Genomic DNA, 18170 nt, shown 5'->3' with positions numbered 1-18170 from the left:
CACAAACGGACCTCCAGGAACAGGACAGAGAGAGACGTTTTTGCAAAGACCCGACACGGGCCGTGTTCTGCGACCAAGCGCCTGTGTCAGGGGTCATGCTTCCTGTACTGTGGTTATAGTTAATACAGCACCCCGATTTTGCAAGTATCCTTTCCGGATACAGACCACTGATCTTGTTAGCAAAAGAGACAGGGTCCATACTTCTCGGAATCTTAAAGGGCCACCGGCATCTGAGCCCCACCCTGTCACAGTGGAGGATCCAGCTCCTCCTGCCTCAGTCCACCACAGTACAGGAAGCACGACCCCTGATGCAGGCTCTTGGTCACTGAAACACGGCCTGTATCGGGCCTTTGCAATAAAGTCTCTCTCTGTCATATTCCTGGAGGTCTCTGTGCTTTTTGGCTTACATAGTCAATTTAATGACATTACATAAATGCTTTCCCATATATCTGGCTGCTGCGCTCTTTGGGGGAGCACATACAAGCACACCATATGGCTTAATTCTTAATAACTAGTTCATTGTACCTGTGGAGATCCTGCAGGTGTGTTATCCAGTGAGCTAGAAGAGCGTTTCTTCTTGTGGACAAAGAAGTGCTTACGTCTTTTCCTTCTCTTGAGGGGCTTCTTCAAGCCGGCTTCCAAGTTACTGTGTCCACCTGGCGGCCTGCCAATCTTTTTACTTTTTTTTTTCCCGTAATAGTGTGCTACAAAGAAAAGATGGGAGTAGTTATAGAGGGCGGATATTTCTCATGTTTACTGAACCACGGTCAGATCTGGTCTTCTTCAACAGTGAAGTGACTTCTATAGAAGGAAATGGGAAGTTAAAACATCACAAGAAGCTGGAGTGGGAATTGAACCCAGGTCACCAGGCTCAAGGCCTGCTGCACTAACCATTAGGCTTACTCCTCCACTCCAATTGTGCTTAGCTCTGGTGTATAACCCCCCTCCCCTCCAACATTTCCCCCCAAAATCCCAGAAAAGCTGAAGAAATTTTGGCTACATTGCACAGATATTTACACCGGTTTATTTATTTATTTTAGAACATTTGTATCCCACATATTCCCAACATAGCACGCTCTATGTGGCTAACAACATTTATGGAAGGAACACCATAATAATACAATGGCGGAATAGAGAGCAAGGAGTTTTTTTTTGGGGGGGGGGGGGGGGGAGGGAAGAAAACAGGGAAGACAAATGCGGGACAGCAGGGAATTAAGTAGCAGAGGAGTAGGTTCTTTCACATAGATAAGTTTTGAGAAATTTTAGGAGCAGTTATAGTTCTATGCATGAACCTTCATATCAGAGATTTTCAAGCCAGTCCTCAGGGACCACCTGGCCAGTCAGGTTTTCAGGATATTAACAATAAATATGCATTAGATAGATCTGCATGTGTTGCCTTCTTGGTATGCAAATATTTCTCAAGCATATTCATTTATTGATATCCTGAAAACCCGACTGGCCAGGTGTCCCTGAGGACTGGATTGAAAGCCACTGAACTATATTATACCAAATACTGCAATAGAGTGGACATCCATGAAGGTGTGTATAACACGAGGAGGGATCTAAAAAAGCTTGAAGAATGATCTAGAATTTGGCAACTAAGATTTAATGCTAAAAAAAATGCAGCATCTGGGCTGAAAAAACCCAAGAAAAGTACACTATAAGGGGTATATATTTCTGTACACAAAAGAAAAGGGATTTGAGGATGATTATATCTGACGATCTTAAGGTGGCAAAATGGGTAAAAAAGGTGATGTTAAAAACCACAAGTTTGCTTGGGTGAATAGGGAGCAGAATAGGCAGCAGGAAAGAGGAGATGATAATTTCTGATGAGACTCTATTTACAGTACTGTGTACAGTTTTGGAGATGGCACCTTCAAAAGGATATAAACAGAAGGTTTGTCCAGAGGGTGGCTACTAAAATGCCCAGTGGGTATCATAAAGCATATGGGGACAGACTTAAAGGTCTCAATATGTATACTTTGGAAGAAAGGCAAGAGCGTGGATACATGATAGAGATATTTAAATATCTCTTTGGCTTAAATACAGAGGAGGCAAGTCTGTTCCAACTGAAAGAGTGTGCACAGGATAAAAGTGAAAGGAGATAAACTCAGTAGTAATCTAATTAAATACTTTTGTATGGAAATGGTGGTGGATGTGTGGAATGGCCACTTGGTGAAGATGGTGGAGATGAAGGCTATCTGAGTTCAAAAAAACATGTGACAAGAACATAGGACCTCTAAGGGAAAGGAAGTGATAGTGGATAGTATGGATGGGCAGACTGGATAAATTACATGGTTTTTATCTGCCTTCATTTTTCTATGTGTGAATGTACATATTTTAAACTTCATGTGTAAATCATGACTTTGTTCACACTCCACCCAAAGTTCATCTCCAAACATGCTTAGATCAGGGTCGCATATAAGTACACATGTTCTGGTTGCATGTACTTTTACACAGGGGGTAGTTTTATAAATTGTATTTTACCTGCATATACATGTGTGTGAAAATCTCTTTACAAACTTACCTCCATACAGTGATGTATATATTAAAGGTGTGTGTTTTGTGTATGCACCCCCTTGTCAGACCTGGCCCCTCTACTCCCCGCTTGTGCCTTAAAATAATCTCTGTTCCAGTCTTCGCCTGGGCAGCAGCACTCAAATGCTGCCTGCAACCTGCACCAGGCCTTTCTGTCTAAACCATCCCACCTTCTGACACAACTTCCTGTTTTGTGAAGGGCAGGACGGTTCAGAGAGAAAGTCCTGGTATAGGCCGCTACTGCCAACTCCAGAGTTCGCGCCTTCTGTCTCGCTGCACCCTACGCCTGGAATAAACTTCCTGAGCCCCTACGTCTTGCCCCATCCTTGGCCACCTTTAAATCTAGACTGAAAGCCCACCTCTTTAACATTGCTTTTGACTCATAACCACTTGTAACCACTCGCCTCCACCTACCCTCCTCTCTTCCTTCCCGTTCACATTAATTGATTTGATTTGCTTACTTTATTTATTTTTTGTCTATTAGATTGTAAGCTCTTTGAGCAGGGACTGTCTTTCTTCTATGTTTGTACAGCGCTGTGTATGCCTTGTAGCGCTATAGAAATGCTAAATAGTTGTAGTAGTAGTAGTAGTAGAGTGCCACTGCTATTGCCTGAGCAAAGTGGAGCAATGGTGATTTTAAGGTACCGGGGGGGGGGGGGGGGTGCAGGAAATACACCCCCTGTTAAAAATTCCTGCATTACCTCCATAGGTTGTAAAATCCCAAATTTTGAATATGTTTGTAAGTGCAATAGCTCTTTCGCTCTTTCTGCTGGGCATGTCAGCATTTCTGCCTGTATTCCCACACATCCTTATACATATTTTACAAAAGTCTCAGTGTTCTCCACAGCCTTTTCTAAAATACACAGGAAAGTGTGAATGGCCCAACTTGAATCTTTAATTTCTCACCTAGATGCAAAACTGAGCTTCAAATTTGGGTGAATAAAGAGCAGGCCAAAAGTTTGGTGCATTAGTTTTAGGATTCTAAGTTAGAAATCCATTTTCAGCCAAACCTAAGCTCCTAAGATATGTGCTGAAAATAAGGATCCTAAATTTATGCTCTCAGCTTTTTTTAAATTGAGATGCAGCCTCTAAATGAACAAGACATGGACTGTGAGTATTGCCTCTGGTACACTGAAAGGAAAACCACCACACAAAACCAGATATATAATTGACATTTATATATTTTAGCACTCATTTCAAACAATTATCATTCTGAAGTATTTATCCTCCCTTCATACATTACACTTTTTGATACCAGTACTCATAAGTACATAAGTAATGCCACACTGGGAAAAGACCAAAGGTCCATCGAGCCCAGCATCCTGTCCATGACAGCGGCCAATCCAGGCCAAGGGCACCTGGCAAGCTTCCCAAACGTACAAACATTCTATACATGTTATTCCTGGAATTGTGGATTTTTCCCAAGTCCATTTAGTAGCGGTTTATGGACTTGTCCTTTAGGAAACCGCCCAACTCCTTTTTAAACTCTGCTAAGCTAACCGCCTTCACCACATTCTCCAGCAACGAATTCCAGAGTTTAATTATGCGTTGGGTGAAGAAAGATTTTCTCCGATTTGTTTTAAATTTACTACACTGTAGTTTCATCATATGCCCCATAGTCCTAGTATTTTTGGAAAGCGTGAACAGACGCTTCACATCCACCTGTTCCACTCCACTCAATATTTTATAAACCTCTATCATGTCTCCCCTCAGCCGTCTCTTCTCCAAGCTGAAAAGCCCTAGCCTCCTTAGTCTTTCTTCATAGGGAAGTCGTCCCATCCCCGCTATCATTTTAGTCGCCCTTCGCTGCACCTTTTCCAATTCTACTATATCTTTCTTGAGATGTGGCGACCAGAATTGAACACAGTACTCAAGGTGCGGTCGCACCATAGAGCGATACAACGGCATTATAACATCCTCACACCTGTTTTCCATACCTTTCCTAATGATACCCAACATTCTATTCGCTTTCCTAGCCACAGCAGCACACTGAGGAGAAGGTTCAGTGTATTATCGACGACGACACCCAGATCCCTTTCTTGGTCCGTAACTCCTAACGTGGAACCTTGCATGACGTAGCTATAATTCGGGTTCTTTTTCTCACATGCATCACTTTGCACTTGCTCACATTAAACGTCATCTGCCATTTAGCCGCCCAGTCTCCCAGTCTCGTAAGGTCCTCTTGTAATTTTTCACAATCCTGTCACGAGTTAACGACTTTGAATAACTTTGTGTCATCAGCAAATTTTATTACCTCGCTAGTTACTCCCATCTCTAAATCATTTATAAATATGTTAAAAAGCAGCGGTCTTAGCACAGACCCCTGAGGAACCCCACTAACTACCCTTCTCCATTGTGAATACTGCCCATTTAACCCCACTCTCTGTTTCCTATCCTTCAACCAGTTTTTAATGCACAATAGGACATTTCCTCCTATCCCATGGCCCTCCAATTTCCTCTGTGGCCTTTCATGAGGTACCTTGTCAAACGCCTTTTGAAAATCCACATACGCGATATCAACTGGCTCCCCTTTGTCCACATGTTTGTTTACTCCTTCAAAGAATTGAAGTAAATTGGTCAGGCAAGATTTCCCCACACAAAAGCCGTGCTGACTTGGTCTCAGTAATCCATGTCCTCGGATGTGCTCTGTAATTTTGTTTTGAATAATAGCCTCTACCATTTCCCCCGGCACCGACGTCAGACTCACCGGTCTATAACTTCCCGGATTTCCCCTGGAACCTTTTTAAAAAAAATCGGCGTTACATTTAGCCACCCTCCAATCTTCCGGTACCACGCTCAAGTTTAAGGATAAATTACATATCACTAACAGTAGCTCCGCAAGCTCATTTTTCAGTTCTATCAGTACAATGGAATGAATACCATCTGGTCCAGGAGATTTGCTACTCTTCAGTTTGCTGAACTGCCCCATTACGTCCTCCAGGTTTACCGTGAAGTCAGTAAGTTTCTCCAACTCGTCCGCTTGAAATACCATTTCCGACACCGGTATCCCACCCAAATCTTCCTCGGTGAAGACCGAAGCAAAGAATTCATTCAATCTCTCCACTACGTCTTTATCTTCCTTGATCGCCCCTTTTACCCCTCGGTCATCCAGCAGCCCAACCGATTCTTTTGCCGGCTTCCTGCTTTTAATATACCGAAAAAAAACACCTTTGTCAATGCACTTGATCTGATAACCCTTTCAAAATGTGTCATCTTTCTAAAAAGCACTGCACCCATGAAGGGCAGGATTAACTCTTTGGTGAGCCTTAGGCAAACAAGCATATTGGACCCCCCCCCCCCATCCTCATTTGTAATAAACACATTCTACAACTACCACAATAAGAGCCTGCATAGGAAGCAGGAAGTTAGAGGAACCCGCTTGACTCCTCCCGTGACTAGAGGACAATGCAAAGGGGGGGGGGGGGGGCAGGAGGAGAACAGACACCTCTGCAGGTAAGCAGTGGTTTTGGTTCCTCCATTTCCACCCTCTTTTCTGCCATTAACCAGCTTTGTAGGATACATCTGCCTTGAGAGCCCTTTACTCATCTCAGAGGGCCTTTCCTAAACATTTGGGCCCTAGACACATATCTAGTTTGCCTGTGTCATAATCCTGTCCTGCATCTATGCCTCTGTCCAAGCCTTGGAAAGCCAGTGTTAAGTGCTGAACAGCAGAGAACCCAAGACATAAACAATCTGCAGGGAGTGTTGCAACTCACTGTATTTGGTCTTTGTTAGCACAGAACAGTTTTCTGAGCACTTGTCGAGCACCATCAGGGGACCGAAGAGATTTGGACAGCATTCTAGTTTGATGCAGGTTTTTCTACAGAACTCAGTCACCCTGTCTGCAGTTCTGACAACTTCTACTGTGGCACGATAACTCTTCCCTTTATACCTGCCAGATGAGAAAAATCAGAACATTAGTAAGCTGTGTCTACAGCCAATGTTAGAAAATACTGAAAACAATTTTCCCCAGCTTCACCAATGTTGGCCTTCCAACGACCACCTAATCTGAAATAAAAAATTAGTGAAAAGCAAAACTCCAACAGAAACTGAAAAAGAGAATGGCACACATCCCTGCAATATACCAAGCTGCAAACTGTGCTAACACATATTCACAGGGCCCCACAATCACTCACATGGGAAAAGCATTCAGCATAACGTGATCCAACTATGAACATCTTCAAATACATACATACATAACACTCAATGCAAAAAGCATGAAAGATGCTGTGCTGGACAGACAAGCCAGATGCTTAAGACAAGACTGACCTTACACAGACACCATATTAACCACCACAGTGCTAACCAGGGTGACATCTTTATAGGACATTATTTTGCAAGACCAGAGCACTGCATTAATGGCTTTATGGTGAGAATACTAAAAGGAAATTTTAAAACCATCCAGGAATATAAAACCATTGAACTTAAAAGGACAAAATGCTCTTATGTTTTCCATATATATTCTGACGTCATCATTTGTTCATTTGTGATCTGAAAAAGAAAGTATTGCCTTCAAAAGCTAATAAAAAAATGTATTAAGTTAGTCCAATAAAAGGCATCATTTTCATTTCTTTGTTTTATCTCTATTTATATCTCTATTTATTACCTTTAAAAGTGGACTAACATGGCTACCACACCACTTTACTCAAGAAAATACATTAAAATTCAATTGAAATGGGAGTCAATTTAATGGCCTGGCACCTGCAGCTCAATTTTCAAAGGGGTAGATATTCAGCTGCCTCTGGCTTTATGCCCCGATACTCAATGCCAGGCCATGTCCAGGAACTGGCATCAAATATCTGGGTTTATGAGGCCTGCTGTTATACGATATGCAGCACTTGAGTGTAAGGGGTCCTTTACAAAGCTGCAGGAAAAAGGGCTCCGCGCTAGCAGCAGGGGCCATTTTTCCCGTGCACCAGGGCCATTTTTACCGCAGTGGGTAAAAAGCCCCCAGACGAACATGGCCATGCGGTAAGAGAACTCTTACCGCCACCCCTGGGGTGGCGATAAGGGCTCCTATGGTAACCAGGCAGCCCAATTACTGCCGCGCAAGCCATTTCCGGGGGTTTTCTTTTTCCCCTGGAAATGATGTGTGCTCAGGGCGAAATGACTGCTGGTGGCTGTGTTGTGCTGACGGAAGTCCCGATTTAGCGTTCGGTAAGTCCGAATTGGGCTTACCGATGTTCTGTAAAAGATTCCCTAAGTGACACTGTATAAAGATAGGACTGTGTTTTATGCAGTCCAATTTGGCCGCTTAATTTAAGTGGTTAAGTGCTAACCAGCCACAAAATAGCCTGCTTTCAGTGGTGATAAGCAACGGCATTAACTGGTGCAGATAGCCCTGCACAAATCACAAAATACCTTTACCAAATCTGTGTGTCTAGTTCAATGGATGTCACCCATTTACAATGTAATATAAACAATAGAAGAAAAAGCCTCAGAATCGGAAGGGTGCTAATAATATGCACACAAACATCTCTCAATCACAGGCTTAAAAAACCTCCAATAAACCTGTTTGAAGGTTGCTGTTGAATCCTGAAATATTTAAAGGTCATTGCTCCCTGAAGCACCAGGATTAGGCACCACGAAATGGTGGGCAGTGTCAGGGAGACTCTGTCTAGTCATATGAAAGTTAAGTGACTTTTCATATATAAAAAATATAAAATTTAAAAATAAGTGACAAAGATTTTTTAAGAGATTTTTTAAGCCAGTGATTGAGAGATGTTAGTGTGCATTTTATGTGCACCCTTCCGATTCTGAAGCTTTTTCCTCCGTTGTTTATATTACATTGTAAACTGGTGACATCCACTGAACTATACTCACAGATTTGGTGAAGATATTTTGTGATTTGTGGGATTATTTCACTTCTGTTTAGTTCAAGTGATTTAACCAACCAGGAGTCTATCTTAGCCACTTAAATCACTTTGAATACTGACCAAAAAAAATGGCTTAATGTGGCTAAACAGCTACTCGCCATAGTTAAAAGTGCTGAAGAAAATTGCCGCCTCCCACCCTGTATGTAGCAGTACCCATTGACATTAAAAAAAAAAAAAGGGGCAGGACTAGGTTTGCAGGGAAAGTTTGTGTGGGGATTGCAGTACATACTTCCCATATGTATATTCAAATCTACTTCAAAGCAAATACAAATTATACATGCAAGAAAAAAAAAAGCTTCATTCCTTGCTGGCCTGTGTTCTTAAAAAGTAAGCTTCATGGTGAGTTTCCTTTGAAACTGTGGTTGCAGCCACTTCAAGCACTGCAATACGTTTCAATATGTAAACCGCTTTAGTTCTATCAGAGAAAGACGGTGTATCAAATCTTGACCCTTTATCCTTTTACAAATAAAATGCTTAGGATCCATATTTAAATGATGAAGGACAAAAATATAAACCACAGATAATTCTCTGACCCTCAGCAATGTGCAACAGAAGAGATCTGTAGCACTAACTCAACTGCCACCAGCTTTAGCTTTTTGACACTGTAAAACTAGGGGGGAAATGTATATTTGGCTTCCAGTTTGTTTGGTAAATTTTGTGTGTGTAAAGAATGCATTGCACACCAAATCGACTTCACATGTAGCAAAGCTCTGAATTAATATATGTAAAGGTGATTTAAGCACATTAAAAATGTTCTACATCCATACTCAACTTTTTCACGTTATTTCTAAAATAAACCCAAATGTCCAAAAATCATCCAAGTCAATCCAACATTTTTTCCCGTGCATATCCCTACTGAGCATTAAGCTTGCTGAGATGAAATCTCTGCACTCCCATCCCACTAAGCCACTGTACAACTTCCAAGAATATGCTCTAAAAGGTTATAAATTCTTCTGGATCGTGTAAGAGTTTTCTTGATTCCACTGAAAAAAACCCCGCAAACATCTTCCTTCAGTCTCTTTTAAAGGGAGAGATTTTATTATGACCAAGTATAAACTGCTCCTTGCCAGTCAGCTTTGGGAAGTAACTATCCTGACAAGGGGCCCTACTCTTCTTTCTACTGGTTATATCTACATGGAGACTTTATTAAAGATTATTAAAAAAGAACTAAGATCAATTTGCAGATACTGGTTGTAAATCCTCTGTTGGAACCGTTGCACATTACATCAGTGGTTAATGAATATTAAGCTTTTGACACAAGCAAATAAACTGAAACTAAAGCCTCAAAAGGCAGAGGCTGGGCTGTGTGGAAAGAATATTATCATGTCCCACCATTAGTTAATGGGGATGAGATCGTCAGTCAAACAAAATGCCAATTACATTGTCTGGGTGACCAACCTGATCCTTTTAAAACCCTAAATCCACAAATTTCTACCTTTGTGAAACCCATGATTACTGAGTCATTCAGGCATTAGGTATAGAGGTAAACTTTGTATTAATATTGTATCATCTACAACCAAGTAGGGAGGGCAAAATTTCCAATTCTAATAACAAGAATATTGTATCCCATAGAGGCATATTTTCAAAGCACTTTGGGAGGCTAAGTTCCATAGGTTTCTATGGAACTTTGGGAGGCTAAGTGCTTTGAAAATGAGCATAATAGTGTTCTAACAAGTTAATTACTGTAACATTCTGTACTTGTATGGCCAAGCAGGAAGTACAGCATGTTTGTGCTACTTCTAAATGCTGCAGCTAGACTGCTATCGGCACAAAAAAAAAAAATAGAACTTAGCACTATTCTATACACCGTGCTTAGGCAAAGTTTATAGAATAGCACTGGAAACAGTGACTACATTTAGGTATGACCATTTACACCAATGAAAACCTGGTGTAAATCCCCACACGTAAATTAGGCTTGGATCCCCACAGTTATATAACAACGTGCATAAATTGCAGGAACAACCCTGACCTGCCCATGCTCCTCCCATGGACATGCCCCCTTTTCAGGTCTGCGATTTAGAATTTATGTGCACCTCTTCTTAGCCCTGTCCCTCCACCTGGCTTCACAGTTCCATTTTCTTTTTGTCTACAAATTCTGTTTATTTTTAGATTTTGCTCACACCTTTTTCAGTAGCAGCTCAAGGTGAGTTACATTCAGGTACTCTGGATATTTCTCTGTCCCAGGAGGGCTCACAATCTAAGTTTGTACCTGAGGCAATGGAGGGTTAAGTGACTTACCCAAGATGACAAGGAGCAGCAGTGGGATTTGAACCGGCCACCTCTGGATTGCAAGACCGGTGCTCTAACAACTAGGCCACTCCTCCACTCCTGTGCCCTATCCAGAAGTGACCAGATGCTTCTTCCTCAGACCATCAGAAAGCTACAACCTTATTACACAATTAACAATAAGAAATAATGTATGCAAACATGATTTCAGGCTCTGACACAAGTTGTCTGGAACGTACATATCCCAGCACTGCTTACAAGGATAATGGGAATTCCTACTACTATATCCCAGTGGTTCTCAACTCAGTCCTCTGGACACATTCAGCTAGTTGGGTTTTTAAGACTTCAACCATGAATAATCATGAGATTGGAGGCAGTGCACGCAAATCTTTCTCATGCATAATTCATTGTGGACAGCCTGAAAACTAGACTGGATGGGTGTGTTGTGAGAACTAGGCCAGGAACCTCTGTCATATACTAAAGAAGAGTATTTTAGGATATAGGTGGTTTTCTTTGGAGATCCAGATAGTTTAATATGCTCCATCAAAGGTGGAAGTCAAGTTTTCCAGCATGGCTTCACTGCTCTCAGTAGAACTCTGTAGGAAACCTATCAGTCTGGTAGCCAACATTATAGGCTCCCTGTCAAAGCTGCTCCAACACAGTAAAAGGAATTTAGGCATTCAGTTTTTCGCTAAATTCATTATATCCCACCCTCAAATGATAATATAATGAATGGATGGAAATAACAATTACTTTGCTTTGAGTGTCTCTCCATGCCCATGCCAGGAGGCCTCCTCATCCAGTTGAAGCTCTCGAAGGACACGGCTTGGCTTGTAGGCTGCATTTATGAGTAAGGTGAGTACCTACAAAGGAGATGGCAGGGGAAGGGATAGGAAAAAAGAAAAAGAAAATAGCCTTCATGTTCTTATAATGCAAATCTGCCTCTAGAAGCTGGGGTCAGATAAACAGAATAAGGTCACTTTTTCTCATACAGCTCTTGGTTGCTAAACACTAAGTACTAATATGTGAAGGTCCTTAGATAGGACATTCGATAAGAGATGGTAAAAGGTATTCTAGGGTCCCATTAAAATAGTTCACAGAAATCTACAGGCAAGCTTGCTAGTTCAACTGCAAAGAAGACAGCAAGAGAGGAACCAATACTCATTGCCTGTGTAGTTAAAGTGAACAAGCCCAATATTCAAAATGATTATATCAGGCATTGGAATAACTAAAGAGAAATTAACTTCAATCCAAAAATGTGGGATTGATAACTGCAGCATAAGACAGTAGACTATGGGCAAGATAGTTTTCAGCAGGCTAGAAAATATGGCAAAACAGATAAATGCAAATTCTGTAGCATGGAACTAGTTGACATGCTGATGTCAGAAAGCCTGTATACAGAAAGCTATAACAAGGTAGCATGGCTAATCTACTAGAAATTATGCCAACACTAACATTGTTGTGTACCAGTGACTCCCTTAATCCCTTGTGTAAAACCCTGGCTCAAACCAGACTTTTCAAAATCTATGCATGTTTGATCTGGTGTAAAGCCAGGTGTGGAAACTTTCTCCCATCTCCGTGTATTCCCTCTTTAAAATGGGGAATACATGTCTAGATTTTAGTCCTGTCCAAGACACCCCCCAAACCATACCCCCTTGAAATCTCTGAATGGTGTGGGTCTCTATATATAGAGGCACAGTAGGGCCCAATTCACTCCTCATTCCCACCCACCCTCCACAACTCCCACCCACCCTTAGCTCAACTCTTCATTTATAAATTATTCTAATTTGGATAACAAGAGGAGAGTTTTCATTAGAGTTTTAATTACATTTAATTAGTTTCTGAGAAGCAAACACTAAATAAATGACAAATTACACCATATAATCCTAAGGCTCTTTATATTCATCTGATTACCCTAGTACATTAAGAAGTTTTAATTAAACAACTCTATAATACTAAGATGCAGACAGAAGTCCAGCAACGAGAGGGGTGCTATCCAGTCTTTTGCATTGAGTGTCACATGTATGATTATCTCTCAGTTGGTGTGATCAATGGAAACAGCTCCTAGCTCTCAGAGAACGAGTCCGTTCTCTTGAGGCTAGAGTAGCAGACTTGGAGGAACTAAGGGAGACAGCAAGGTACACAGAGGAGGCCTACAGGGATGGTGCAGAGAAGTCCCATCTCCAGTCTGGCAGCCCCTGTGCTGCCTTGGAGGAGGGAGGTCTTTTAAAAGGAGAGCATCACTCTGGTGCAGCTGGAAGTAATCCTGTAGCCAGGACCTGCCCACCAGGGGATACAATATCCTCTCACATCAAGGATGGGTCTCCAGGAGCTTCTGCCCAGGAGGGAAGTGTTAGGATGGCTATTATAGTTGGTGATTCGATTATTAGGCATGTAGATAGCTGGGTGGCTGATGGATGCGAGGATCGTCTGGTCACTTGCCTGCCTGGTGCGAAGGTGGTGGACCTCACACATCACCTAGACAGGATTTTAGATAGTGCTGGGGAGGAGCCAGCTGTCTTGGTACATGTGGGTACTAATGGCATAGGAAAATGTGGGAGAGAGGTTCTGGAAGCCAAATGTAGGCTCTTAGATAGAAAGCTCAAATCCAGATCTTCCAGGGTAGCATTTTACGAAGTGCTCCCCGTTTCACGCGCAGGGCTCAAGAGACAAGCAGAGTCCAGATTCTCAATGTATGGATGAGGCGATGGTGCAGGGAGAAGGGTTTAAGGGGGAGCCTATTCCGGAATGATGGGCTCCACCTTAACCAAGGTGAAACCAAGCTGCTGGCATCAGCATTGAAAAAGGAGATACAGGAGCTTTTAAACGAGAACCTGAGGGAAGGCCGACAGTTGTTCAATAATGAATGGTTCAGAACAAGGCATCTTTCAAAGATATCACCAAAACAGGGAAGATTGGGCATCCTGATAGTGAGGTTGCAATATAGTAGATCAGGTGTCCTTAAATAAAAAGCAGACAAAAGATTGCAAATTAACACTGTCAACTGCTGAGCAAGATGTAAATAGGAACAAAGTTTGAAATGTCTATATGCGAATGCCAGAAGCCTAAGAAATAAGATGGGAGAGTTAGAATATATTGCACTAAATGAAAAATTAGATATAATAGGCATCTCTGAGACCAGGTAGGAGGATAACCAATGGGACACCGTCATACCAGGGTACCAATTATATTGTACTGATAGGGTGGATCGAATTGGTGGAGGGGTAGCATTGTATGTTAAGGAGGGCATTGAATCAAATAGATTGAAAATTCTGCAGGAAACAAAACACGCATTGGAATCCCTATGGATTGAAATTCTATGTGTAAAGGGGAAAAGGATAGTGATAGGAGTGTACTACTGTCTAAATGGCCAGGATGAACAGACAGATGTAGAAATGTTATCAGAAATTAGGGAGGCTAATAAACTGGGCAACACAATAATAATGGGTGATTTCAATTACCTCGATATTCACTGGGTAAACGTAACATCAGGGCATGCTAGGGAGGTAAAATTCCTTGATGACAGCAAGGACTGCTTTATGGAGCAGCAGGTACAGGAGTCAACAACAGGAGGAAAAATTCTAGACCTAGTCCTTAGTGGAGTGCATGATCTGGTGGAGGAGGTAATGGTGCTGGGTCAGCTTGATAACAATGATCATAAAATGATCAGATTTGATATCGGCTTTGGAGTAAGTACACACAGCCAATCCAAAACGTTAGCATTTAACTTTCAAAGAGGAGACTGTGATAAAATGAGAACAGTGAAAAGAAACTTAAAGGAGCAGCTGCGAAGGCCAAAAATTTACATCAGGCGTGGATGCTGTTTAAAAATACTATCCTGTTAGCCCAGGCCAAATGTATTCTATGTATTAAAAAAGGAGGGAGGAAGACCAAATGAAAAAGTGAGGTGAAGGAAGCTACTAGATCTAAAAGAAAATCCTTCAGAAAACAGAAGGAGGATACAAATGAAAATAATAAGAAACAGCATAAGGAATGGCAAGTCAAATGCAACGCGCCGACAAGGAAGGCAAAGAGGGACCTCGAAAAAAAGATTGCGTTGGAGGCAAAAAACATATAGTAAAATTTTTTTTTTAGGTATATTAAAAGCAAGAAGCCGGCAAAAAAATCTGTTTGACCACTAGATGACCGAGGGGTAAAATGGGAACTCAGGAAAAACAAAGCCATAGAGGAGAGATTAAATGAATTCTTTGCTTCAGTCTTCAACGAGGAAGATTTGGGAGAGATACCGGTACAAATCACCTGGATCGGATGGTATTTATCCCAGAGTACTGATCAAATTGAAAAATGAACTTGAAGAACTATTGCTAGTAATACGTAATTTATCTTTAAAATCAAGCATGTTAGTGGAAGATTGGAGGGTGGCCAATGTAACACAGTAACATAGTAGATGTAATGCCGATTTTTAAAAAAGGTTCCAGAGGTGATCCAAGAAATTATAGAATACAATAAAAATAGGAATAGATATATACTATATCTGAAGTTACTTTTATTTGTTATAACATTTCTGACTAATACATACGAGATCTTACCTCCACAAGTATATCTTGTTTACATATTAATTGTTCTTCTTAGCACAATGATTAATACAACAAATTACATAGTTATCTCTAATTTTCAACTGATTCATTCAGACATAATCTATGTCTTGATCATAATAGTATTAACCAATGTCAGATGTTCAGAAGTCCTTGTGATTAACGAATAATGTGAAAGTCCCGTAGTACCGTATCAGTTTACTCCACAGTAGGTCTTGTTCAGCCAAATACACTGACTGGATGATCAAATAATAAGTGGTATCCACAATTGTCCTTTTGTATTTCAACACTTTTATACACAGAGTGTTGAAATACAAAAGGACAATTGTGGATACCACTTATTATTTGATCATCCAGTCAGTGTATTTGGCTGAACAAGACCTACTGTGGAGTAAACTGATACGGTACTACGGGACTTTCACATTATTCGTTAATCACAAGGACTTCTGAACATCTGACATTGGTTAATACTATTATGATCAAGACATAGATTATGTCTGAATGAATCAGTTGAAAATTAGAGATAACTATATGTAATTTGTTGTATTAATCATTGTGCTAAGAAGAATAATTAATATGTAAACAAGATATACTTATGGGGGTAAGATCTCATACGTATTAGTCAGAAATGTTATAACAAATAAAAGTAACTTCAGATATAGTATATATCTATTCCTATTTTTATTATATTCTATATAGCTTTGGAGGAATAGTACACAATAATTGCCCCCTCTCTCTAGTCAATTTCTGCCAAGAAATTATAGACTAATGAGCCTTACTTCGGTGCCAGTCAAAATGGTTGAGACTATTATAAACAACAAAATTACAGAGCATATTCAAAAGCATGGATTAATGAGACAAAGCCAACATGGATTTACAGAAGGGAAATCTTGCCTCAACAATCTATTACATTTCTTTGAAGGGGTGAACAAACATGTAGATAAAGGTGAGTCGGTCGATACTGAGTATCTGGATTTTCAAAAGGCATTTGACAAAGTACCTCATGAAAGATCCAGAGGAAATTGGAGAGCTATGGGATAGGAGGTAATATTCCATTGTGGATTAAAAACTGGTTAAAAGATAGAAAACAGAATAGGGTTAAATGGTCAGTATTCTCAATGGAGAAGTGTAGGCAGTGGAGTTCCCTAGGGGTCAGTGCAGAGACCGCTGCTTTTTAACATATTTATAAATGATCTAGAGATGGGAGTAACTAGTGAGGTAATTAAATTTGCTGATGACACAAAGTTATTCAAAGTTGTTAAATCACAAGAGGACTGTGAAAAATTACAAGAGGACCTTATGAGACTGGGCATCCAAATGGAAGATGACTTTTAATGTGAGCAAGTGCAAAGTGATGCATGTGGGAAAGAGGAATCCGAACTATAACTACATAATGTAAGATTCCACATTAGGAGTCACCAACCAGGAAAGGGATCTAGGCATTATTGTTGATGATACGTTGAAATCTTCTGCTCAGTGTGCGGCGGCGGCGGCTATGAGGAAAGGCTAAAGGAGCTAGGGCTCTTCAGTTTGCAGAAAAGACAGCTGAGGGGAGATATGATAGAGGTCTATAAAATAATGAGTGGAGTAGTAGACGTGAATCATTTGTTTACTCTTTCCAAAAATACTAGGACTAGGGGAGGGGGCACACAATGAAGCTACAAAGTAGTAAATTTAAAACAAATCGGAGAAAACATTTCTTCACTCAATGTGTAATTTGTTGCCAGAGAATGTGGTAAAAGCAGTTAGCATAGTGGGGTTTAAAAAAGGTTTGGTTAACTTCCTGAAAGAAAAGGTCCATAAAGCCATTAATCAGAGAAAATATTTCTTCACTCAACGTGTAATGAAACTCTGGAATTCGGGAGGTCACGTGATGCCATGCTGGCGAGCGGTCGCAAGTAGGACGCTCTCCGGTCCTGATTCCTTCCCCCTCGAGATTCAATTGTTTAGAATCCGAGAAAAACGGAGACGCTCGGCTTCGGAACGGAGCTAGAGCTTGGCCTGCTGATTGCAGTATAAACGGCGAACATGGCAATGAAATCTGCTACAAAAGACCACTTATGGCAGAAGCTGGTGGAACCCAAGATGGCGTCCCCGTCCGAAGTGACTGGAGTCTCAGTTTCCTCCGCATGGGTGGGGGAAATTACAACAGAGATGACCACAGTACTAGAAGAACTGCTGGAGTGATGTCTTACCCCAATAGACACTAAGCTTGAAAAACTACATGCCCGCATGGAGGATTTAACCCGGGAATGCGTGGCCTTTCAAAACCGAACGAGTGAGGTGGAAGATCGGGTGTCAGAGGTGGAGGAAGGGCAGAAGCAGCTCTCCAAAAAAGTGACAACCCTGGAGCAAAAACTGTAAGACCTGGAAAATCGCTCCAGGCGAAATAATCTGAGGTTACTGGGTTTTCCTGAGGCAACGGGAGGCAGCGACCTGGCAGCGGTCCTGGAACGCTGGCTTACAGCGAGAGTGAACTTTCCAGATACTATGGGACCGCTGTGAATAGAAAGAGCTCACCGTTTAGGCCACCGCCAAGACAAAGCCACCAAACTGCGAGTAAAAATTCTGCGGGTGTTGAACTTTGCACAAAAGCAGATGATTTTACAGGCATCAAGGAAAGAAAACACCCTGATGTACAAGCAGAAGAGGATTCTCTGCTTTCAGGACTATTCTGCAGAAGTCGCAGAAAGAAGACGTGCCTTTACTCCGGTTTGCTCTCAATTGTTTAAGATGAAAATATGCTTTGCATTAATCTACCCGGCGGTGCTGAAAGTAACCCAGGACGGAACAACACGCTCCTTTGAAATGGTTGAGGAGGCGAAAGAATTTCTACACCAACAAGACCGGGACCGAGTAGAGCTGCGCCGACCTGAACTGATAAGGAGACCTACAAGCAATAACTAATGATTGGAGCAACTGAAGGGTGACACAGATACCCAGATATGAAAGGACGATGCACATCCAGACTTTG

At 41.4% G+C, this 18170-nt stretch overlaps 1 protein-coding gene across 1 annotated transcript in view; it reads right to left on the bottom strand.

The window, feature by feature from the left end:
* The window catches only part of SFMBT1 (Scm like with four mbt domains 1), a 255005-nt gene that overhangs the window by 17141 nt on the left and 219694 nt on the right, over positions 1 to 18170 (bottom strand). Inside the window, exons 16-18 of the mRNA XM_030205994.1 lie at positions 11394 to 11503; positions 6255 to 6430; positions 526 to 704 (exon numbers count right to left, since the gene is read on the bottom strand). Coding sequence (XP_030061854.1) covers positions 526 to 704; positions 6255 to 6430; positions 11394 to 11503 — 465 coding nt within the window. The remainder of the gene's footprint in view (positions 1 to 525; positions 705 to 6254; positions 6431 to 11393; positions 11504 to 18170) is intronic.

This window comes from Microcaecilia unicolor, chromosome 6 (genome assembly GCF_901765095.1).
Source record: "Microcaecilia unicolor chromosome 6, aMicUni1.1, whole genome shotgun sequence".
In the NCBI taxonomy this organism is placed as follows: domain Eukaryota; kingdom Metazoa; phylum Chordata; class Amphibia; order Gymnophiona; family Siphonopidae; genus Microcaecilia; species Microcaecilia unicolor.
The sequence above is the reverse complement of the archived record's forward strand: the minus strand, read 5'-3'. Positions and strand labels throughout refer to the sequence as shown.